The sequence below is a fragment of the Scomber japonicus genome, chromosome 11, assembly GCF_027409825.1.
Source record: "Scomber japonicus isolate fScoJap1 chromosome 11, fScoJap1.pri, whole genome shotgun sequence".
NCBI classification, from domain to species: Eukaryota; Metazoa; Chordata; class Actinopteri; order Scombriformes; family Scombridae; genus Scomber; species Scomber japonicus.
Genome location: NC_070588.1, coordinates 24,934,867 through 24,952,449, shown reverse-complemented (window position 1 = coordinate 24,952,449; position 17,583 = coordinate 24,934,867). Strand labels below are relative to the sequence as shown.

The 17,583-nt window shown below is 38.0% G+C and overlaps 4 protein-coding genes across 5 annotated transcripts; all 4 read left to right on the top strand.

The window, feature by feature from the left end:
• The first annotated feature begins 65 nt into the window (after positions 1 to 65).
• On the top strand, positions 66 to 851 carry LOC128367543 (gamma-crystallin M3-like). The gene is made up of 3 exons (XM_053328128.1): positions 66 to 104; positions 214 to 456; positions 576 to 851. The coding sequence occupies exons 1-3, from the start codon at positions 78 to 80 to the stop codon at positions 849 to 851; spliced, it is 546 nt and encodes a 181-aa protein (XP_053184103.1). The 5' UTR covers positions 66 to 77.
• Positions 852 to 5,164: 4,313 nt separating this feature from the next.
• Positions 5,165 to 5,919, top strand: LOC128367533 (gamma-crystallin M3-like). Its single transcript, XM_053328111.1, has 3 exons — positions 5,165 to 5,203; positions 5,306 to 5,548; positions 5,644 to 5,919. The coding sequence occupies exons 1-3, from the start codon at positions 5,174 to 5,176 to the stop codon at positions 5,917 to 5,919; spliced, it is 549 nt and encodes a 182-aa protein (XP_053184086.1). The 5' UTR covers positions 5,165 to 5,173.
• Positions 5,920 to 8,628: 2,709 nt separating this feature from the next.
• On the top strand, positions 8,629 to 11,692 carry LOC128367722 (gamma-crystallin M3-like). 2 transcript variants are annotated; one of them, XM_053328336.1, is made up of 3 exons: positions 8,629 to 8,904; positions 11,056 to 11,298; positions 11,417 to 11,692. In XM_053328336.1, the coding sequence occupies exons 1-3, from the start codon at positions 8,860 to 8,862 to the stop codon at positions 11,690 to 11,692; spliced, it is 564 nt and encodes a 187-aa protein (XP_053184311.1). In that variant the 5' UTR covers positions 8,629 to 8,859. The 2 variants fall into 2 exon arrangements, with proteins under 2 accessions (XP_053184311.1, XP_053184312.1); XM_053328337.1 differs by lacking the exon at positions 8,629 to 8,904 and adding an exon at positions 10,778 to 10,789.
• A 4,229-nt stretch (positions 11,693 to 15,921) lies between these two features.
• LOC128367906 (gamma-crystallin M3-like) lies at positions 15,922 to 16,702 on the top strand. Its single transcript, XM_053328592.1, has 3 exons — positions 15,922 to 15,948; positions 16,082 to 16,321; positions 16,424 to 16,702. Exons 1-3 carry the CDS (start codon positions 15,934 to 15,936, stop codon positions 16,700 to 16,702), a joined length of 534 nt encoding a protein of 177 aa, XP_053184567.1. The 5' UTR covers positions 15,922 to 15,933.
• The last annotated feature ends 881 nt before the right edge of the window (positions 16,703 to 17,583 follow it).

Here is a 17,583-nt window from a genome sequence, read left to right as displayed (position 1 = left end):
TGTGAGGTATAAAAGGAAAGGGTTAAACCATAGGAAGGCAGTTCAGTAGCAACAGCAACAACTCATCCACAGCCAACATGAGCAACATGAACATGAGGGGCAAGGTACTTTAAAAAAAATTGTTGTATTAAGCTGGAATTACTTTTCATAAAATTATGCCACCGTATTCACCTTGTTGCTTTTTCCTAACCATTACGATTCCCTCTTTTACAGATCATCTTCTACGAGGACAGGAACTTCCAGGGTCGTTCCTATGAGTGCATGAGCGACTGCTCCGATATGACCTCCTACCTGAGCAGGTGCCACTCCTGCAGGGTTGAGAGCGGCTGCTTCATGGTCTACGACCGCCCCAACTACATGGGAAACCAGTACTTCATGAGGAGGGGCGAGTATGCTGACTACATGAGCATGATGGGAATGAGAGACTGCATCAGGTCTTGCCGTATGATCCCCATGGTAAGTGTAATATCATTGTGATTTGTTGTATATACCATCTAATATAATACAAACCTGACTGATCTTTCTGACTCTGGGCTGGTGTGAACTCTTGACTTAAACTGATTTTCATATTACAGCACAGAGGCCAGTTCAGGATGAAGATCTACGAGAAGGAGAACTTCGGTGGTCAGAGTCACGAGCTGATGGATGACTGTGACAACATCCAGGACCGTTACCGCATGAATGACTGCATGTCCTGCCACGTGATGGACGGCCACTGGCTGATGTACGAGCAGCCCAACTACAGAGGCAGGATGATGTACATGAGGCCCGGCGAGTACAGGAGCTTCAGGGACATGGGCATGAGCGGCACAAGGTTCATGAGCATGAGGCGTATCATGGATTCTTGCTAAATGTTTACTGAATGTATCAAATACCACTAAATAAAGTGTTTCCTGCACTGTTTTAAACTTTTGCCCAACTGTCACAATTATTAAGGCTTTGAGTTCACAAGTTCAAGTAAGAATTTGTATCTTAGTGAGTGACAAAAAAAAGTATTTCAAGCTTTCCCATTTGTCTTTGCTGGGAATGCTTCATGACACTATGTCCATGACTGGCAGTCAGTTTCAAAACCTGAGTGAACATCACCATATGAAACATCGGAGGTGCTTTGGACATCAGTGCTAATGCAGAGGTATATTTGTGAGCCTATCAAAACTCATTTGCTGCTGCGCCACACAACACAATCTCGCCAACATCAAAGCTACTTTGTCCACAGGGGTTAGGGTTAGGGTTAACAGCTTGCGACTCTCACCGCCCACCAGCCAGTTCTTCATGTTTCCCACCTTACAATATTCCAATCACAACCCCACAAAAAAACTCCAAAACATGAAACCAACTTCAGGGAAATCTATTAGTGTGTCTCAGAGCAGAGACACGCTAATGCTGGTTGCTGGTTTTTGGTGATGTACATTTTATTGCTGTTTACTTTATTGTGTTGTATGGTTTGACGGAGCTGTTTTCTTTCTATTTTATAATAATTTTTCAGAGGAGGCACTGACTGGCACTCCTCCGTCAAACCCACTGTCAAACCCGCTACACCTCTTAATACAGCATGTGATGTTTTAATTGGTTCACTGAAGTTTATTCATTCCAGTTTATAAAAAACAAAACAAAACTTGAATTGTATAGTTATCTTACTCGTGATCAAAAACTTGATCACATTGATCTGAAGCTCAATTCTGAGTCTAGTCTGTGAATAATTTTCTAATAATGAAAAAATGTAGCAACTTCTGATCAACCCATAGCCATTTCAGGCTTAAAATACCATAAATTATATAAAATTCTGGTTAGACCCTGCTTAAGACTTGCCCATGGGATGGGCTGGGCAGCTTTGGTGTGCCATCCCCACCACCTACAACCGCCCAGTGCTCCCCCTGTTGGTTATTTTCTGTCTCTTCTATCCTACTTATCTGCAACAACAGGGTGTACTGTCCCAGGAGGCCTTGGTGTGGATTAAAATCTACAACCTACGTCAACTGTGCACCTGCCCCTATGCTGGCAGATCGGAGTAATACGTCAAAAGAAATTAACCATCGAAATATAATGTCACTTTTTAATGAATCATTCATATTTAATGATCTGATTATCTCCAATAGCTTGGACTATCTTATGGTAACTGAGATATGGTGCAACCCCATATCTACCTCAGTGATGTCAAGGTCATAGTCGTTGGTCCCACAAATTCTACCAGCCTGCTTTACAGTAATTTTGTTTTCTTGACCAAAAACGTTGAGCATTCCACCACAAATCTTGGAGTTATTTTTGAAGCATCTCTCTTCTTCGTCTCTGTTTTGATGCCCAAGTAAAACATTTTGTCCAGTCATACATTTTTCAACTCAAAAAATGTCCAAAATCAGATAGACCACTGTCTCCTACTGATTTACCTAAGGTTATGTATGAATTTACTTTCTCCTGCCTCAATTACCTAATGTAATGCACTTTATGCCAGCATTAGCATCAGCATCAGAGCTCCCTTCACTGAGTCCAACTGGAACAAAAGGCTGCTGCCCTGGCACTAAAAGAGGATCCACAGGACAGACTCCAGCTGTCCCAACAAGTGTCCTGTGGAAAGAACAAGCGCAAAGCATGAGACTTTAAGTGGGCAACCTGGGGGCTGTACAGGGGTGGAGCAGAAAGCCTAAGGTGGGTGCCCTGGGGCTTGGACAGGGGAAAAGCAGGAGACCTCAGGCTGGAAGGTTGGACAGATGGGCGATATCATTCATGAGGCCACCTCATGAAACTGTCAATAGATCAGTCATGCATGCCTACAAAGGGCCATTCTGTTCCCTTGTCTTTGTCACTAAGGTTGTTCCATGGATTGTTCATGTTTTCTATTTCAGGTTGGACTGTGGCTTGAATATGTACAGGCAGGGGTGGACTGGGACAATAATTCAGGCCGGGAATTTGACTCCATTTCAGGCCATTCTTTTCCTGCAGTTATCATATATAATATGATACAAATTATTTTAATGGTTATTTTTTATAACATATTGCCAATAAAATAAAAGTAAATTTGAAGAATCCTATATCACACAATAGAACAACACATGTCTAATTTGATATTACAAATCCAGTGATTCTGTGTTTCCCAAATCATTTTGAGCGACTGTAATAGTTGGACCTTAGTCCGACCTTGTAGGGGGTAAGAACATTTTGTACATTTTTAATTAAAATGCATCATTCTGGTGCACTCTGACAGCAACATTAAGAGGTTATGTCTAGAAAAAAATATTTGTGCTTTAGTAATTTAATTGCTGGTTGTATAGATATAAATGATGATGACATACCCACAAAGCACAGGAAATAAATGTTACCAGTTAATAAATGTTCCCAAGAAACCATCAAAAAAAAATAGTGTCCATATTTTAACTCTGAAACAAAAAAAAGCAGAAGTGATTATCTAAGTTCAACTAGTTCATTATTTATGAACATATAAAATACTGTTTCACTAAATATATTTTTCTACATTGTGTTTCTTTAAATAACTAAATTAGCTGTCTTTGCTGATCACTAAAAGACTTCCAGATGTCTTAGAAGTGGATCAGGATCAGACTTGACTTATTGTACAGATGGAAATAAAGATCTTTTCATTAAGACTTTTAAAACTGGACCAATTAAAGCAGCATAATGCTGCTGCTGTGTTTTAAACAGCAGGCAGGTGTTTCACATTCAGAGGTTTGAGGCTGAGTTGTAAGGTTGAGTGGAGGTGTGTGGGGAAGTTTATCTGTGCTGTTGAACGTATCTGCTGTTAAACAATCTTTAAAATAACTTTTTATTGATCTGATTCACCAGCTTTCTTACTGTCAGCTCTCGCTCTCTTCATTCACTCTCTAGCTCGCTCGACCAGAAGAAGAGAGCAACGCGACAGAGGTTAACATCAGCTGCTCCTCTCCTCCGTCTTAGGGGGCAGAGCTGATCCCTATGTGCAGCAGAGACAGAGACAGAGTGTTTTTTTTTCCCACTGTAGCCTGCTGTTGCCCGTCATCACTACATAGCTACGTGGATTTGATTTGTACCGGCATCCTGCAACTCATTCTTGCTCACTATATTGTTGCTGGTGAAGTTGACTGTTCAAGTCAGGCCACAACGACTATCAGGCCACCAGGAATTGTCCCAGTGCTCCCAATGTGCAGTCCGCCCCTGTGTACAGGTGTATTTGAGAAGTTGATATTTTGAATAAAGAATGAGAAAAACAAGTCCTACCACAACTGTTTCTGTACATAGTCTCCAGAGTCAACAGAAGTCTTCTTCCAGAAACTAACCAATCAGAACAGAGTGGGCTCATCAAGAGTGGCACCTTAAAAAACAGCCTGTTTCAGACTCTGGCTGAACTGAGGAGCATATATTATTTTAAAACACGTATTATGCAAACATATTCCAGTAAATACCCAGAACATAAAAATGTAGACCAGGAAATGTGCATGATATATCCCCTTTAAAACATATATGATGAAATGAAGAAAAAAAATCACATTTTTCACATTTAGAAAAAAAGGACATATAAATACAACAAATTGAGAAACACATTCACAACATATTCATGGAATAAAAAATGCACTACAAATACATAAAACACAAGAAAATATAAAACACAACATAAACTGATTTTCAACAATGATAATCACACTAGGAAGAAGTAAAAGGCTATAGGTGTACAGCTAATATGTTCATTAATATTGGAATCATGCAGTGTAAAAAAAAAACAACTAAAATAAACACCACTACTAGCACTACCAAAACACACAATATCTTCGTGTTAATACTAGTAATGAAATTAATTGAATTTTTTTTTTTTTTACTCCAAATAATTAATCAATAATAAATTGAGAAATTAAATAGTGTTCACTGAATGGCTCTTACGTTTTTGAATTCTTGTTTAAACTTCTTTATTCCAATATCAAATCCGCCTCAGATTCACAGTGATGCAATGAACGGTTTGAACTCCAGCTGTAAATTATGGTGCACAATGAAATACAGCACCTATTATTATTGTTATTCTATGACTATACCATGGGGCCTCCACAGTGCTCCATACCATGTTGCTTCGTCAGGGGTTTACACAATGGGGCCCACTGACTCTGTAGGATTCGTTCAGGTATAAAAGCAAGGGTTAAACCAAACAGGACAGCAGTGCAGCAGTAGCAACAGCAACAGCAGCAGCTCACCTACAAGTATGTCCACCACTGACATGAGCATGGGCAAGGTAAGATTCTGAATATATTTTTAAAGAAATTATGTCATGAACATGACTTGCTAGATTAAATTGTGTTCCCGCCTCTAAATAAATACATTCAACATTTTTCAGATCATCTTCTACGAGGACAGGAACTTCCAGGGTCGTTCCTATGAGTGCATGAGCGATTGCGCTGATATGTCCTCCTACCTGAGCAGGTGCCACTCCTGCAGGGTTGAGAGCGGCTGCTTCATGGTCTACGACCGCCCCAACTACATGGGAAACCAGTACTTCATGAGGAGGGGCGAGTATGCTGACTACATGAGCATGATGGGAATGAGTGGTGGTATCAGGTCTTGCCGTATGATCCCCATGGTAAGTCTAAAGCAGCATGTCATACTGTAGTTTTACAAATGTCCTCCACAACATTAGATTTCAGACATTAATTATTTTTTATCCTCTCCAAACAGCACAGAGGCCAGTTCAGGATGAAGATCTTCGAGAGGGAGAACTTCGGTGGTCAGAGTCACGAGCTGATGGAGGACTGTGACAACATCCAGGACCGTTACCGCATGAACGAATGCCAGTCCTGCCACGTGATGGACGGCCACTGGCTGATGTACGAGCAGCCCCACTTCAGAGGCAGGATGATGTACATGAGGCCCGGCGAGTACAGGAGCTTCAGGGACATGGGCATGAGTGGCACAAGGTTCATGAGCATGAGGCGTATCATGGACATGTGCTAGACCTATTCATTTGGAAATAAAAAATGAAAGATAATCCAAATATTCAGACTGTCGCTTTTTTCCAGTTTTACATGACTAATGGTTTTGGGTAATACGCTGAATGAACAAAGAGATTACACGGTCAAATTATAGTGTAATACAAAGAGGTGACCAAACAAGTTCACATCCAAAAAAATCCATCGTCTTTCAATTTCTTTTAACTTTCATATAGTCATATGACATAACAGCCACAACACCCTGTACAAACATACATTACATAGACATTCAAGAGTAAACACATTAATTAAATATTGCATTAAAAAAGAGGAACCTTTGCATTACATGAAACATAATGCACCAAAAGTACTTCATCAGGTTAGAAATCTGATATTTTTTTTACCAATGTGGCAATTACCTTTATACATTTACACAAATCAAAATCAAGCAAATCAGAATTAAATCATACAGTCATCAGAAACCTCATACAGAATTAATAATTGTGTTACATGTTATGAAGCTTTTAAGAAATGCATTCACAACTCAAATATACCATATGAACTCTATTGTTCAAAATGCATGACATTTGTAACATCCACGCTGGTTTCAGGACATCTTTCTAAAGGACTGCAGCGGAAACTTATCTAACTGGCAGACACTGACATATGTACAGAAATGTAGATTCATTTGTGTTATCCTTATAAATAGTTCAAGACTAGATACTTGGAATCACTGACATCCTTCTGGCTTGGTTCAGATCATATCTCTCTGGTCGCCAGAGGTGTTCACAAGTCATTTTTTGCAAGTCCAAGTCAAGTCTCAAGTCTTTGAGTGAGAGTCCAAGTCAAGTCTCAAGTCTTTGAGGGTCAAGTCCAAGTCAAGTCTCAAGTCTCTGGTTAAGAGTCCAAGTCAAGTTTCAAGTCTCTCGCAAACACTAAATCAAATTCAAATTCTATAAGCTGTAAAATCCTCTATATAAGACAGTATTGATGATTGTTTCACTAGAATCTACAGCAATGTGATGTGGAAAAAATACAAAGGATTGTTTCAATTTCATAACTGTATTTTTATTTAACAGGAGTTTTTTTAAACAATGCTGTAAAATACAATAAAAGAAATAACCGTTATGGTTATTACAGTATGACTCCCCCCCCTCTCTCTTTCTCTTTCTCTCTCCCTCTCTCTCTCGATATGTGACAAATATCCTTCTTGATATCTAGAATAGGCTGCTTGGGTATGACTCTTAAAAACATTAATAAAGCATTAATGTGTAGGTGCTCCACTAATTTTTTACACATAAAACGCCGCTGGGTGACTGCACTGTAACTTAACTTAAGACAATGTCACAGAATAATCTTCTGGCACACCGTTATGAAATGTTAACTCTGCCTGTCACATCATATGGCCAGCAGCAAGAACGTAACGTTAATATTCGTTTGAGAGCTAATTGCTAATTTTAACGTCTTTCACATTAGCAAGTGACTGACCGGTCTGGGTGCGTTTTCAGATGCCGGATGAAGTTTGAAGTGGTTGAACCAAAATCTTGAATCTTCTTGTTGCACACTTTGCACACTGCTGTCCGTTTGTTGGCTGACTGCGTGAAGGCATTGTAGCCAAATGTAACGATCCAAGGGACTTCTGTTGGGCTTCTTTCACTCGCCATTGTCTTGAAATCAGAGTTTCTAATACAGTATACAGCAGTAGACGGGCTCTGCTCGAAATGCGCACATACACACGGCGCGTGCGTGATGTTGGTGTTTACTGTCAGCCCTTTAGTCACAGCCAGAGATCACTTCCCAAATGCAAACAGAGAAGACGAATGACAGATAATAAATAATGAGAATATAAATGATAACATGAAAATAATGGTCATTTGTGAGTCTCCAGCCTCGAGTCCGAGTCAAGTCTGAAGTCTTTTGAGGTCGAGTCCGACTCGAGTACGAGTCGCAAGTCCGAGTCACCAGCTCTGCTGGTCGCACACAGTTTGTTCAACCCAAGAACCTGAGGCTCCTCTCGAGTTTCCAGTAGTGTTCCCCAGGGCTCTGTCTTTGGCCCTCTCCTGTTCATTATTTATCTTCTGCTTCTTGGTCACCTTCTCAGGAAATTAGACATACAATTCCACTGTTACGCAGACGATACCCAGCTCTGTCTTTCCACTAAGCCTACTTCCACTCTGCCACCCACAGCTCTAGCCGACTGCTTACTGGAAATTAAACCATGGTTCTCACTCAACTTTCTTAAACTCAACAGTGACAAAACTGAGGTCCTCCTCATTGGTACCAGATCAACCTTAGCAACACTCAACACTTTCTCCATGTCCATCAACAATTCCATTGTTCCTCCATACCCTCAGGTAAAGAGCCTAGGTGTCATCCTGGACAACACATTATCCTTTGAAGACCACATCAATAATATTACTCGGTCTGCATAGTAACATCTACACAACATCAATCGTCTCCGTCCCTCACTTTCACCAACCTGCACCGCTATCCTGGTAAACACCCTGTTTACATCCCGTCTGGACTATTGTAACTCTCTCCTCTTTGGTCTTCCACGGAAATCTCTCCACAAACTCTAACTGGTCCAGAACCCAGACGCTCGTATCATAACCAGAATTCCCTTTATTGAACACATCACTCCTGCCCTCACTCCCTATCAAATCCTGCATTGACTTTAAGATTTTACTCCTCACTTTCAAGATCCTCACAACCTGGCACCATCATATCTCTCTGAACTTATTCACATCTACACACATTCCCGAACTCTCTTATCCTCTTCTACCAATCAGCTCTTTGCCCCATCTGCAAACTTAACTACCATGGGGTCAAGAGCTTTCAGCCGATCTGCCCCCCGCCTTTGGAACTCTCTCCCACCAGACATTAGCACCTCTGACACTGTCTCCACCTTTAAATCCCGCCTGAAAACGCACCTATTCAGAGTGGCATACTCTGTCTCACACTAACTATGCCATCACATTCTTGTTTATTTATTGTACTAATGCACTTTGAAGTCACATTCATATTTATTCTTTATCTTTGCACTAAATGTTACCTGATTTATATTGTTTGATATACTGTTGTTGTGTTATATGAGCCTTGTAAGGTGTCCTTGAGTGCTTTGAAAGGCACCTTTAAATAAAATGCATTATTATTATTATTATTATTATTATTATTATCATCATTATTATTATTATTTATGAACCACCATGTCTTGAAGAGATTTATTAACTCACCTAAAGCAGTAGCTGTCAACCCTGTATTACTATTTTTCATTTGCTATCTAAATCTTGTTATATTGTTGTCTGACCCTCAATATAAATACAATAAAGCTACTGCTACTACTACTTCTACACTTTATAAAATCTTACAATTTCTTTTTCAAGACAGACCTGGCCAAGATGCCACCATAAACTACAATAAATACAGTAGTACAAAAGTGCAATAACAGGTTTCATAGATTTAAGATGCATAAACGTGTTTCCAAAGCTATTGAAAAGGTAAAAACAATACATTTAGATAGACAGTCCACTAAAAAAGCAGCCGCAGTAAAGGCTGCTTTTTTGTGATGACATTTTGATCTCCATGGGAAACTATTGTACTCTCACCCTCGAGCTGCTGATGCTGTGAACTCACTGCTTTGCAGACAGCTGTGTTGGTCTCCTATTTTCAACACAGTTTAGCCCTTTGGATTGAATGAAGAGCTGAATTTGTCATGCTTCCTCTAATTTGCAATGGCTGTTTACTGCAGCATACCTTTTGTGCTTGATTACATGTAACTAACAGATATATGTATATTCTTGTTTTTATTTATTGTTTATATCAGTGTATGGGTATGGGTGTGGCACCCAGACATTCCCTTTAGCAATTCCTGCCTTTGTATTCAATAAATTCTTGTGTCACCGTCTACTCAATGACTACTGTAATCCTATACTAGGTTGACTGTATATGTCTATATGTATACAGTATATGCCTCTTTTACTCAGATGAAAACATAGTAGTGTTGAAACTATTCAAATCTCAAACCTCAAATCAATCAATGTACAATGGTCTTTTTCTCTGTGAATCATTATACTCCATATGCTGCACACACACACACACATAAAATCATTTATTAGTTGTTTTTTTTCCAACTTGTAAAATTAGAGTCAGAGAAAAAATATAAAATAAAAATAAAACACATGTGGGTGAGGTAGAAACTCGCTATGGGCTTATTTTAAAGTTTCACATACAACACAATATCAATGCAAAGTAAAATATGAAAATAAATTAATATGACATACAAAAAATAAAGCAAAAAAATAATAATAACAAAAATACACAGTGTAATGTAAAAAGTATGTTGAATTGTATTGCAAATGTAGCATCAATCATCAAATAAAGTTGACTCTAACACACTTATTCAAACACTTGATTGCCTCATGTACATATTAGGTTTCTGCAGAAGAATATATAACACAAGCAGATAATATGTGATAAAACAAATACTGAAGCATGCTGCAACTTAAACAGGTAATTGCTTCAATTATATATATTATATTGCACATAATTATACCACCCCTCTTTTAAATAACTGAAACACCTTTTTGAGAAATAATAAGATAATGAATGGTCATTGTGACATTGGGTTAAATACGTTTTATAATATTAAAAGTAATCAGAAGTGTAAATGATGGAGGTCATTTGATCTAGAATGATAGAGCCTGTGAGAGGATGCATAATAACTTTCCCATCAGCATTCACAAACAGAGGGACTAACCTTGCATGCTGCTGACTCATGGCTTTCATACAATAGTGCCATTGATTGTTTGGATGTCACGTTAGGTATAAAATAGGCTTAAATCCAGGATAGGATTGCTATTGCATCACTCAATATATCAGTCACCATGCACGGCAAGGTAGGAGTTATAGATGTTTTGCTTTCATTATATTTGCTACATTTTGAATGATTGTTGTTTCTTTTATAATCTTTGCACTCTTCTTGTTCATTGCTTCATTATATTTATTTGCTGTATTATGCTAAATTTAAGCATATGTGTGGATTATTTTGGCACTAGCACACTTAGATGATAAATCAGTAATGATAATGATAATTTACATTGAGATTGGTTATCATCCATCATTATGAATGATGCTGAAATAAGGTTGCTCTGTTGGTTTCTAGATCATCTTCTACGAGGACAAGAACTTCCAGGGTCGCTCCTATGAGACCGGCAGCGACTGCGCTGATATGTCCTCCCACCTGAGCAGGTGCCATTCCTGCAAGGTGGAGAGCGGCTGCTTCATGATCTATGACCGTCCCAACTACATGGGTCAGCAGTACTTCCTGAGGAGAGGAGAGTACTCTGACTACCAGCGTATGATGGGTTTCGGTGACTGCATCAGATCCTGTCGTATGATCCCAATGGTATGACACTTTTACTACATATCTCATATATCAAACATGCTCAGAGGTGCTAAATGTCATGGTACAGTCACAGAGCACATCAAAATAACAAGTTTATATTTACATTGCCTCTAAACAGCACAAAGGATCCTATAGAATTAGGCTGTACGAGATGGAGAACTTTGGAGGTCAGATGCAGGAGCTGATGGACGACTGTGACAACATCCAGGACCGCTACCGCATGTCCGATTGCCAGTCCTGCAACGTGATGGATGGCCACTGGCTGATGTACGAGCAGCCCCACTACAAAGGCAAAATGATGTACCTGAGGCCCGGAGAGTACAGGAGCTTCAGGGACATGGGATACGATGGAATGAGATTCAGCTCTATCAGACACATCAATGACTCCTGTTAAGAAAGAAAAAAAAAGAATCAGACCTCAGAAATAAAACAATTTCCATATTTGACATGGCATATGGTTTTTCATCTTGGTAATATATTGATTTGATTGCATTGTGGTAATATATGTGTAATCTGAATGCATGATAGAGATGTGGATCTAAATGATTGTTGTTGCTAATTGGTTGGTTCAGATGTACATAAGAGGAAGAGCCTCATAAATTATTCATTCATAAATGATTTCCCCATTTTAAATTACCCTAACCATCTATCAGTATTGATGATTATGAAATATAAAAAACGTTATGTTTTAATTTTAATTTTTATCAACAAAAGTTGACAAAAGTTTCTTTTTTCATCTTCTGTAGATTAAAGTAAATGTATAGTTAGCAAAATGCATTCAAAAAGTTATTACAGTTGTAGCTGGAGATGGAAAAAAAGAGTGGTAGCTCTAGTCCTATGATAATAATAATAATAATAATAATAATAACAAATAATAATAATGACAATTATATATTATAGAATAAAACTGGTAAGTGACCAACATAAAATGAATTCAACTAGAATCAAGTAAAATCAGGGAAGGTGTGATAAAAGTATGTTTTGAGTTTATATTTTAAAAGAAACCTGAGTCAGCCTGTCTGGCTTATGGTCAATTTTAAAAAATACATTTAAAAATATTGCTGTGACTGTTGAGTGTAAAACCAAACAGAAAGCTAAATTAGAAATGAGTAATTTCTTCTTCACATAAAATACATCATATTGTATTGTCTTATAGATAATTAAACAATTGAAAGCTATGTGAATCACAGCTTTCATTCTCTAATACCTTTGCAACAGTATTACCCAGGGAGGAGTAAATGAGTTAAGGCACAGTTGTTATGAGGTATTTTAACATACTGATTCAACTGTTAAAGGCAAAACAGAGGTGGTGTGCACAGTCTGCTCAAGCAAGCACAGCTTGAAATTGAAGTCCCTTAATGAACAATGCCACTGACAGCGACTGTCAGTGGCTTCACAAAAATCTGTGGCTACAATAGACTCCCATTCAAAAATCCTCATTTACTGTCATGACATGTGAGTCGATACATTTTTCAATATGGTCCCAATCTTCAGTTTCAGGCCCACTAATAAGTGAGCTGGTCATTTTGGAAATGATTGCTGTGTTATACTACTTTAAAATGAAAAGTAGGTTGAGCATAGCTCAGCGGGTAGAGCGCCCGCCCCATGTGTTGAGGCTATAGCCCTCGTTGCAGGTGATCCCAGTTCGAATCCCGAGCTGAGTGGTCTTATCCTGCGTGTCATTCCCCCTCTCTCTGTTTCCTGTCTATCTCTACTGTCCTGTACATTAAAGGCAAAAAAAATATACTTTAAAAAAAATAAATAAATAAAATGAATAGTAGCTTTGATGTCTGCTGTGTGTGCGTTGATTGACAGCTGGGATTAACAGTTAGGGGAAGTGCAACACGTCAGATTATTGTTGCAATATTTCGGAAAGTTTAATGTTACTACTGAGTCTGTACAGCTCCATGTTGGCAGTATATTACCGTTAGCTTGGGTGTACTGTAGCATGGCATGTTTCCAGAGTGTGAAAGGCAACACCCCTGCACTCCTTATTTGGAAGGTCTTGGCCCCAAATGGAAAAGATGGTGCTGACAGTAAGCAGCAACTCCAGGCTTCTTACTGGTGGCAATCCAAACCGCTTAATTTGTAAATTATTGCTCACAGGGGACTTTCACTAGTAGCCTTCACAGAGGTACCAGGACACCTTGCTTGTCTGTGGGACAGAGGGCTTAATAATCTCTTATAAACGTGGGAACATACTGTAGGTGCTGTGGGAACATAGGTGATTTGGGAATATAGAGCTGTGGGAACACAGACACACTCCCATGCAAACCAACAGGTGATGTCACTACTTGCTGTGTCTATCTTTAGACCATGATAAAGACGATGAGCATGTGGTGCTGAACACTTGAAACACACATGAGTTGAGTTTTAACATGAAGGCAATATTTACTAAATCTACACAGCACTATATTCACTGACTTCTCACCACATATTAATATTATTATTATTCATATTATTGGCATTAGCACATTTGGGAATGACAATAGAATACTCTTCTAGAAATCCATTGATGTAGAGTTTGCTCAGTCACTAATAAAATGTAGTAACCAATTAAATAATATTACACTTAACCCTGATTATCCACCTCCATTAGCCAGACCATTAGCCTCATTGAATCTGTCTCGGTTTTGAACACATTATATGCGAATCTTAGTGGGTTCTCCGGACCATAATGTAGTGGGAATGCACCTAAAGCTTAATGCTAAGCACAAGAAATACCAGGAGAAGAAAAGAAGATGTAAACATAGGCTCACATATGGGGATAACCTGCTTAAGCAGTTTATCAACTTATAAGAAACTATAATCAAAAGGTATGTATATAGTAAACAGTGTCCACAAAACATGAAGTGAGGAAGCATGCAAGCGTAAAGTTTGTATCAGATAGGCAAAACTATGATTCACATGATTCATGCATTCAGTGATTTTTGACTAAAGGCACACACAAAACAAAAACTTAACGGAAACACAGCCAGGCATACGATAAACTTAAAATGATAATATAGCTGACAAGTTGATTGTGTCTACATAGCTAGACCAGCATTATGTTTTTAAGCTCAAGATATAACTAAGTTAATCAGCCATACATGTTTATTTGACGGTATAGGAATGTATATTAATGCACTTGCTGTATATTGTTACGAGTGCCATACATGTGACTGTCAGGCTTTTAAGAACAGTTGAACATCCCACAGTCACTCACACATGTCATGCAGTTTATAATTTCATGGTTAAATCATCATAAAGGCTTCCTTCTGATGAAGTTCCTCTCCTCGTGAAGCATTGCATCATGATATTTATCTCACTGCACTCAAGAACCAGTCCACACCATACACACCAACAGAGTTTGTATTTCTGCAAGGTATTATAATAGAGCAGGAAACCAATCCCCAACCTCCTCAAAGCATTAAACACAGATCTCACATGCATTTGTTTCACTTTTGCTTTCATAACTAAAGGCCAGTCAAGAGAGGGTTGTTCTGGGGTCTTAGTTATGAAGTTCATTTCAACTTTAATTTACTTCTTCGTAAGTAAAGCAGAATTAAGTAGTTACATAATTTAATTAATTAATTAATTAGTTGATTGTTTAGAAAGGATCAATCAATTGGTATATATTTAAGGTATGAGTACTATAAATATATATTGAAAACTATTTTCAATTAATAACAGATTGTTTAGGTAAATTGCATGCCAGATTTTAAAAGAGCAATAAAAACTTTTTTCTACACCTTTTGTCTCCAAGATATGTTTTTTTGGATATTTGTGCTGTTTTGATTAATTTGATGATATTATTTGATATTATTATTTTCTCTATTATGTGATATTATTCCCTACTCTCCATATATTGTTCAAGTTAACAGCTATTTAAGATACAGATAAGTTGCATAAAGCCATTTTACACTACTTTTTTATAACCACTAGTGTGAATAAAATGTAAGCAAACTGTGCCTAGTGACTCAGCAGTCACTAGGCAGATTTTTAAAACATTATACTATTATTATACTGTTATTCTGTAGATGAAGATAAATAGCCTCATTTGGAGATATTAGAGACAACATATTTTCAGAAATGACACATTCATGTGACCCTATTCTTTTACTAATATATTGATACTGATGCAAGATAGTCAATTTAGTTTATTCTGCTTCAGAGAGATGTGTATTTGTTCACTACCATCAATACAGAATTGTTCCGAATGTACAATTTTAGAAAGCAAATTGCAGCAATACACTTTTTTCTTAAATACAGTATTCCTTCTGGTTTATGGTTTTAGCTATGTAAATATTAAATTTGATTTTGATTTTATTTGAATTAATATTAAATATAATAATATTTTAATATTAAAGCCCTGCAAATAAAGGTTTGTTTGTGGAAAACACGTTCTCTGTTATTCACTATAAAAACAATACAAAGCGGGGCCTCTCCTCACAATTGCAACCCCCGCAAATCATGATCTGTTGAAGGTCACTTTGAATTGAACCATACACAGGGGCCTCTGCTTCATGTTGCTCTGTCAGGAATTTGAACAATGAGGTCATGCATCCTTTCGTTGCGAGGTCAGGTATAAAAGCAACAGGAGTACACTGAGAAAATTGTGCAGTCCTTCGAGCATAAACACTTACAACTGTAACCATGACTATGGGCAAGGTGTGTGCAGCTTATGTCTTGCAGTTCTAACATTTTTAATATGATTGGATGCTAATGATGTGAAGGTTGTTTATGCAATCTGTGGTATATTGCAGCTTTATCATTATGGTTTCTTTATGGTTGCTTCTTTCAGATCATCTTCTACGAGGACAGGAACTTCCAGGGTCGTTCCTATGAGACTGGAAGCGACTGCGCTGATGTGTCCTCCTACCTGAGCAGGTGCCACTCCTGCAGGGTGGAGAGCGGCTGCTTCATGGTCTACGACCGCACCAACTACATGGGAAACCAGTACTTTGCCAGGAGGGGAGAGTACTCTGACTACCAGCGCATGGGCATGAGCGATTGTATCAGGTCTTGTCGCATGATCCCCATGGTAATTATTTCCTCTTAATTTAAAATAAGCTACTGAAAACAATTTAATCTCCTATTTGGAGGAGGATTTCAGTGACTCAAGTTCTCTCGTTTCAATTTACAGCACAGAGGCCAGTTCAGGATGAGGATCTACGAGAAGGAGAACTTCGGTGGTCAAATGCACGAGCTGATGGATGACTGCGACAACATGCAGGACCGTTACCGCATGAACGAATGCCAGTCTTGCCACGTGATGGACGGCCACTGGCTGATGTACGAGCAGCCCAACTACAGAGGCAGGATGATGTACATGAGGCCCGGCGAGTACAGGAGCTTCAGGGACATGGGCATGAGTGGCACAAGGTTCATGAGCATGAGGCGTATCATGGACTCTTGTTATTAGAGCACCTCTGTATAAAAGCAATATTTTAAATAAAATGTAGTCATTCTCTTTTAAATGAATTCCTTTGATACTCATTACTGACTTTTTTGGAAAGAATCTCATTTAATACCAATGAACACATACAACAAAGTACAACTAAAATGGTAAATGGCTTAATGTCCTAAAAACTATTTTGGGTCACTACATTGCACACCATCAGATGGCAGCACCATCCCATTTAGTTTTACTAATCTCTTACAGTGCTTTGTCAAATTAAGGAAAACCATATTAAAATAATATAATAACTTGTCCATATTGGGATATATTGAATATAATTGAATATATGTAACATAGATTACAAAAAAAGTTTAATTTTTGCCTTTTTAGTGCAGTGATTATTTATTTAGATACTGGTGGCACTGTTGAGGTTTAGTTCTGTGTCATCATTTATTTCTAATGTAAAAAGCAGATCTATATGTTGATATAGAAAATAGATCAAATGATATATTATTTGATTTCTAATAGTACACCAGGTTACATCAATGACCCTCCTTGACACATGATGTCCCTCCTATTTGCTAAATGTAAATTGAGTAACCATTACACAATACTTTAAAAGATGTTTTTTTTTTAAATATAGCTATAGGTGACATAATGTAAATGTAGTTTTAAAAAACTAAAATATATGATTCAAATTGTACAGGAAACATGTTTTGTTGAAGTGATTCTAAACAAATGTTACTGATGGACAAACATCTAGCTGATCTGGTTACACCGTTAATTGCTTTACTTGCCTCACTGTAAAACAGTTATCTAAATTAGCTAGCTATGATGCTATTACACATCACTGCAAATATGTATCATTTTTTTGATACAAAAAAAGTGCAAGTGCAAAATGTATT

Bases quoted from the DNA above. Each gene is read 5' to 3' on its own strand.
- LOC128367533 (XM_053328111.1), top strand. From the start codon at position 5,174: ATGTCCACCACTGACATGAGCATGGGCAAG. The intron at 5,204-5,305 runs GTAAGATTCTGA...AACATTTTTCAG, and splicing joins CTGACATGAGCATGGGCAAG to ATCATCTTCTACGAGGACAG. The intron at 5,549-5,643 runs GTAAGTCTAAAG...CTCTCCAAACAG, and splicing joins CTTGCCGTATGATCCCCATG to CACAGAGGCCAGTTCAGGAT.
- LOC128367906 (XM_053328592.1), top strand. The intron at 16,322-16,423 runs GTAATTATTTCC...TTCAATTTACAG, and splicing joins CTTGTCGCATGATCCCCATG to CACAGAGGCCAGTTCAGGAT.
- LOC128367543 (XM_053328128.1), top strand. From the start codon at position 78: ATGAGCAACATGAACATGAGGGGCAAG. The intron at 105-213 runs GTACTTTAAAAA...CCTCTTTTACAG, and splicing joins ACATGAACATGAGGGGCAAG to ATCATCTTCTACGAGGACAG. The intron at 457-575 runs GTAAGTGTAATA...TTCATATTACAG, and splicing joins CTTGCCGTATGATCCCCATG to CACAGAGGCCAGTTCAGGAT.
- LOC128367722 (XM_053328336.1), top strand. From the start codon at position 8,860: ATGCCATCACATTCTTGTTTATTTATTGTACTAATGCACTTTGAA. The intron at 8,905-11,055 runs GTCACATTCATA...GTTGGTTTCTAG, and splicing joins TTGTACTAATGCACTTTGAA to ATCATCTTCTACGAGGACAA. The intron at 11,299-11,416 runs GTATGACACTTT...GCCTCTAAACAG, and splicing joins CCTGTCGTATGATCCCAATG to CACAAAGGATCCTATAGAAT.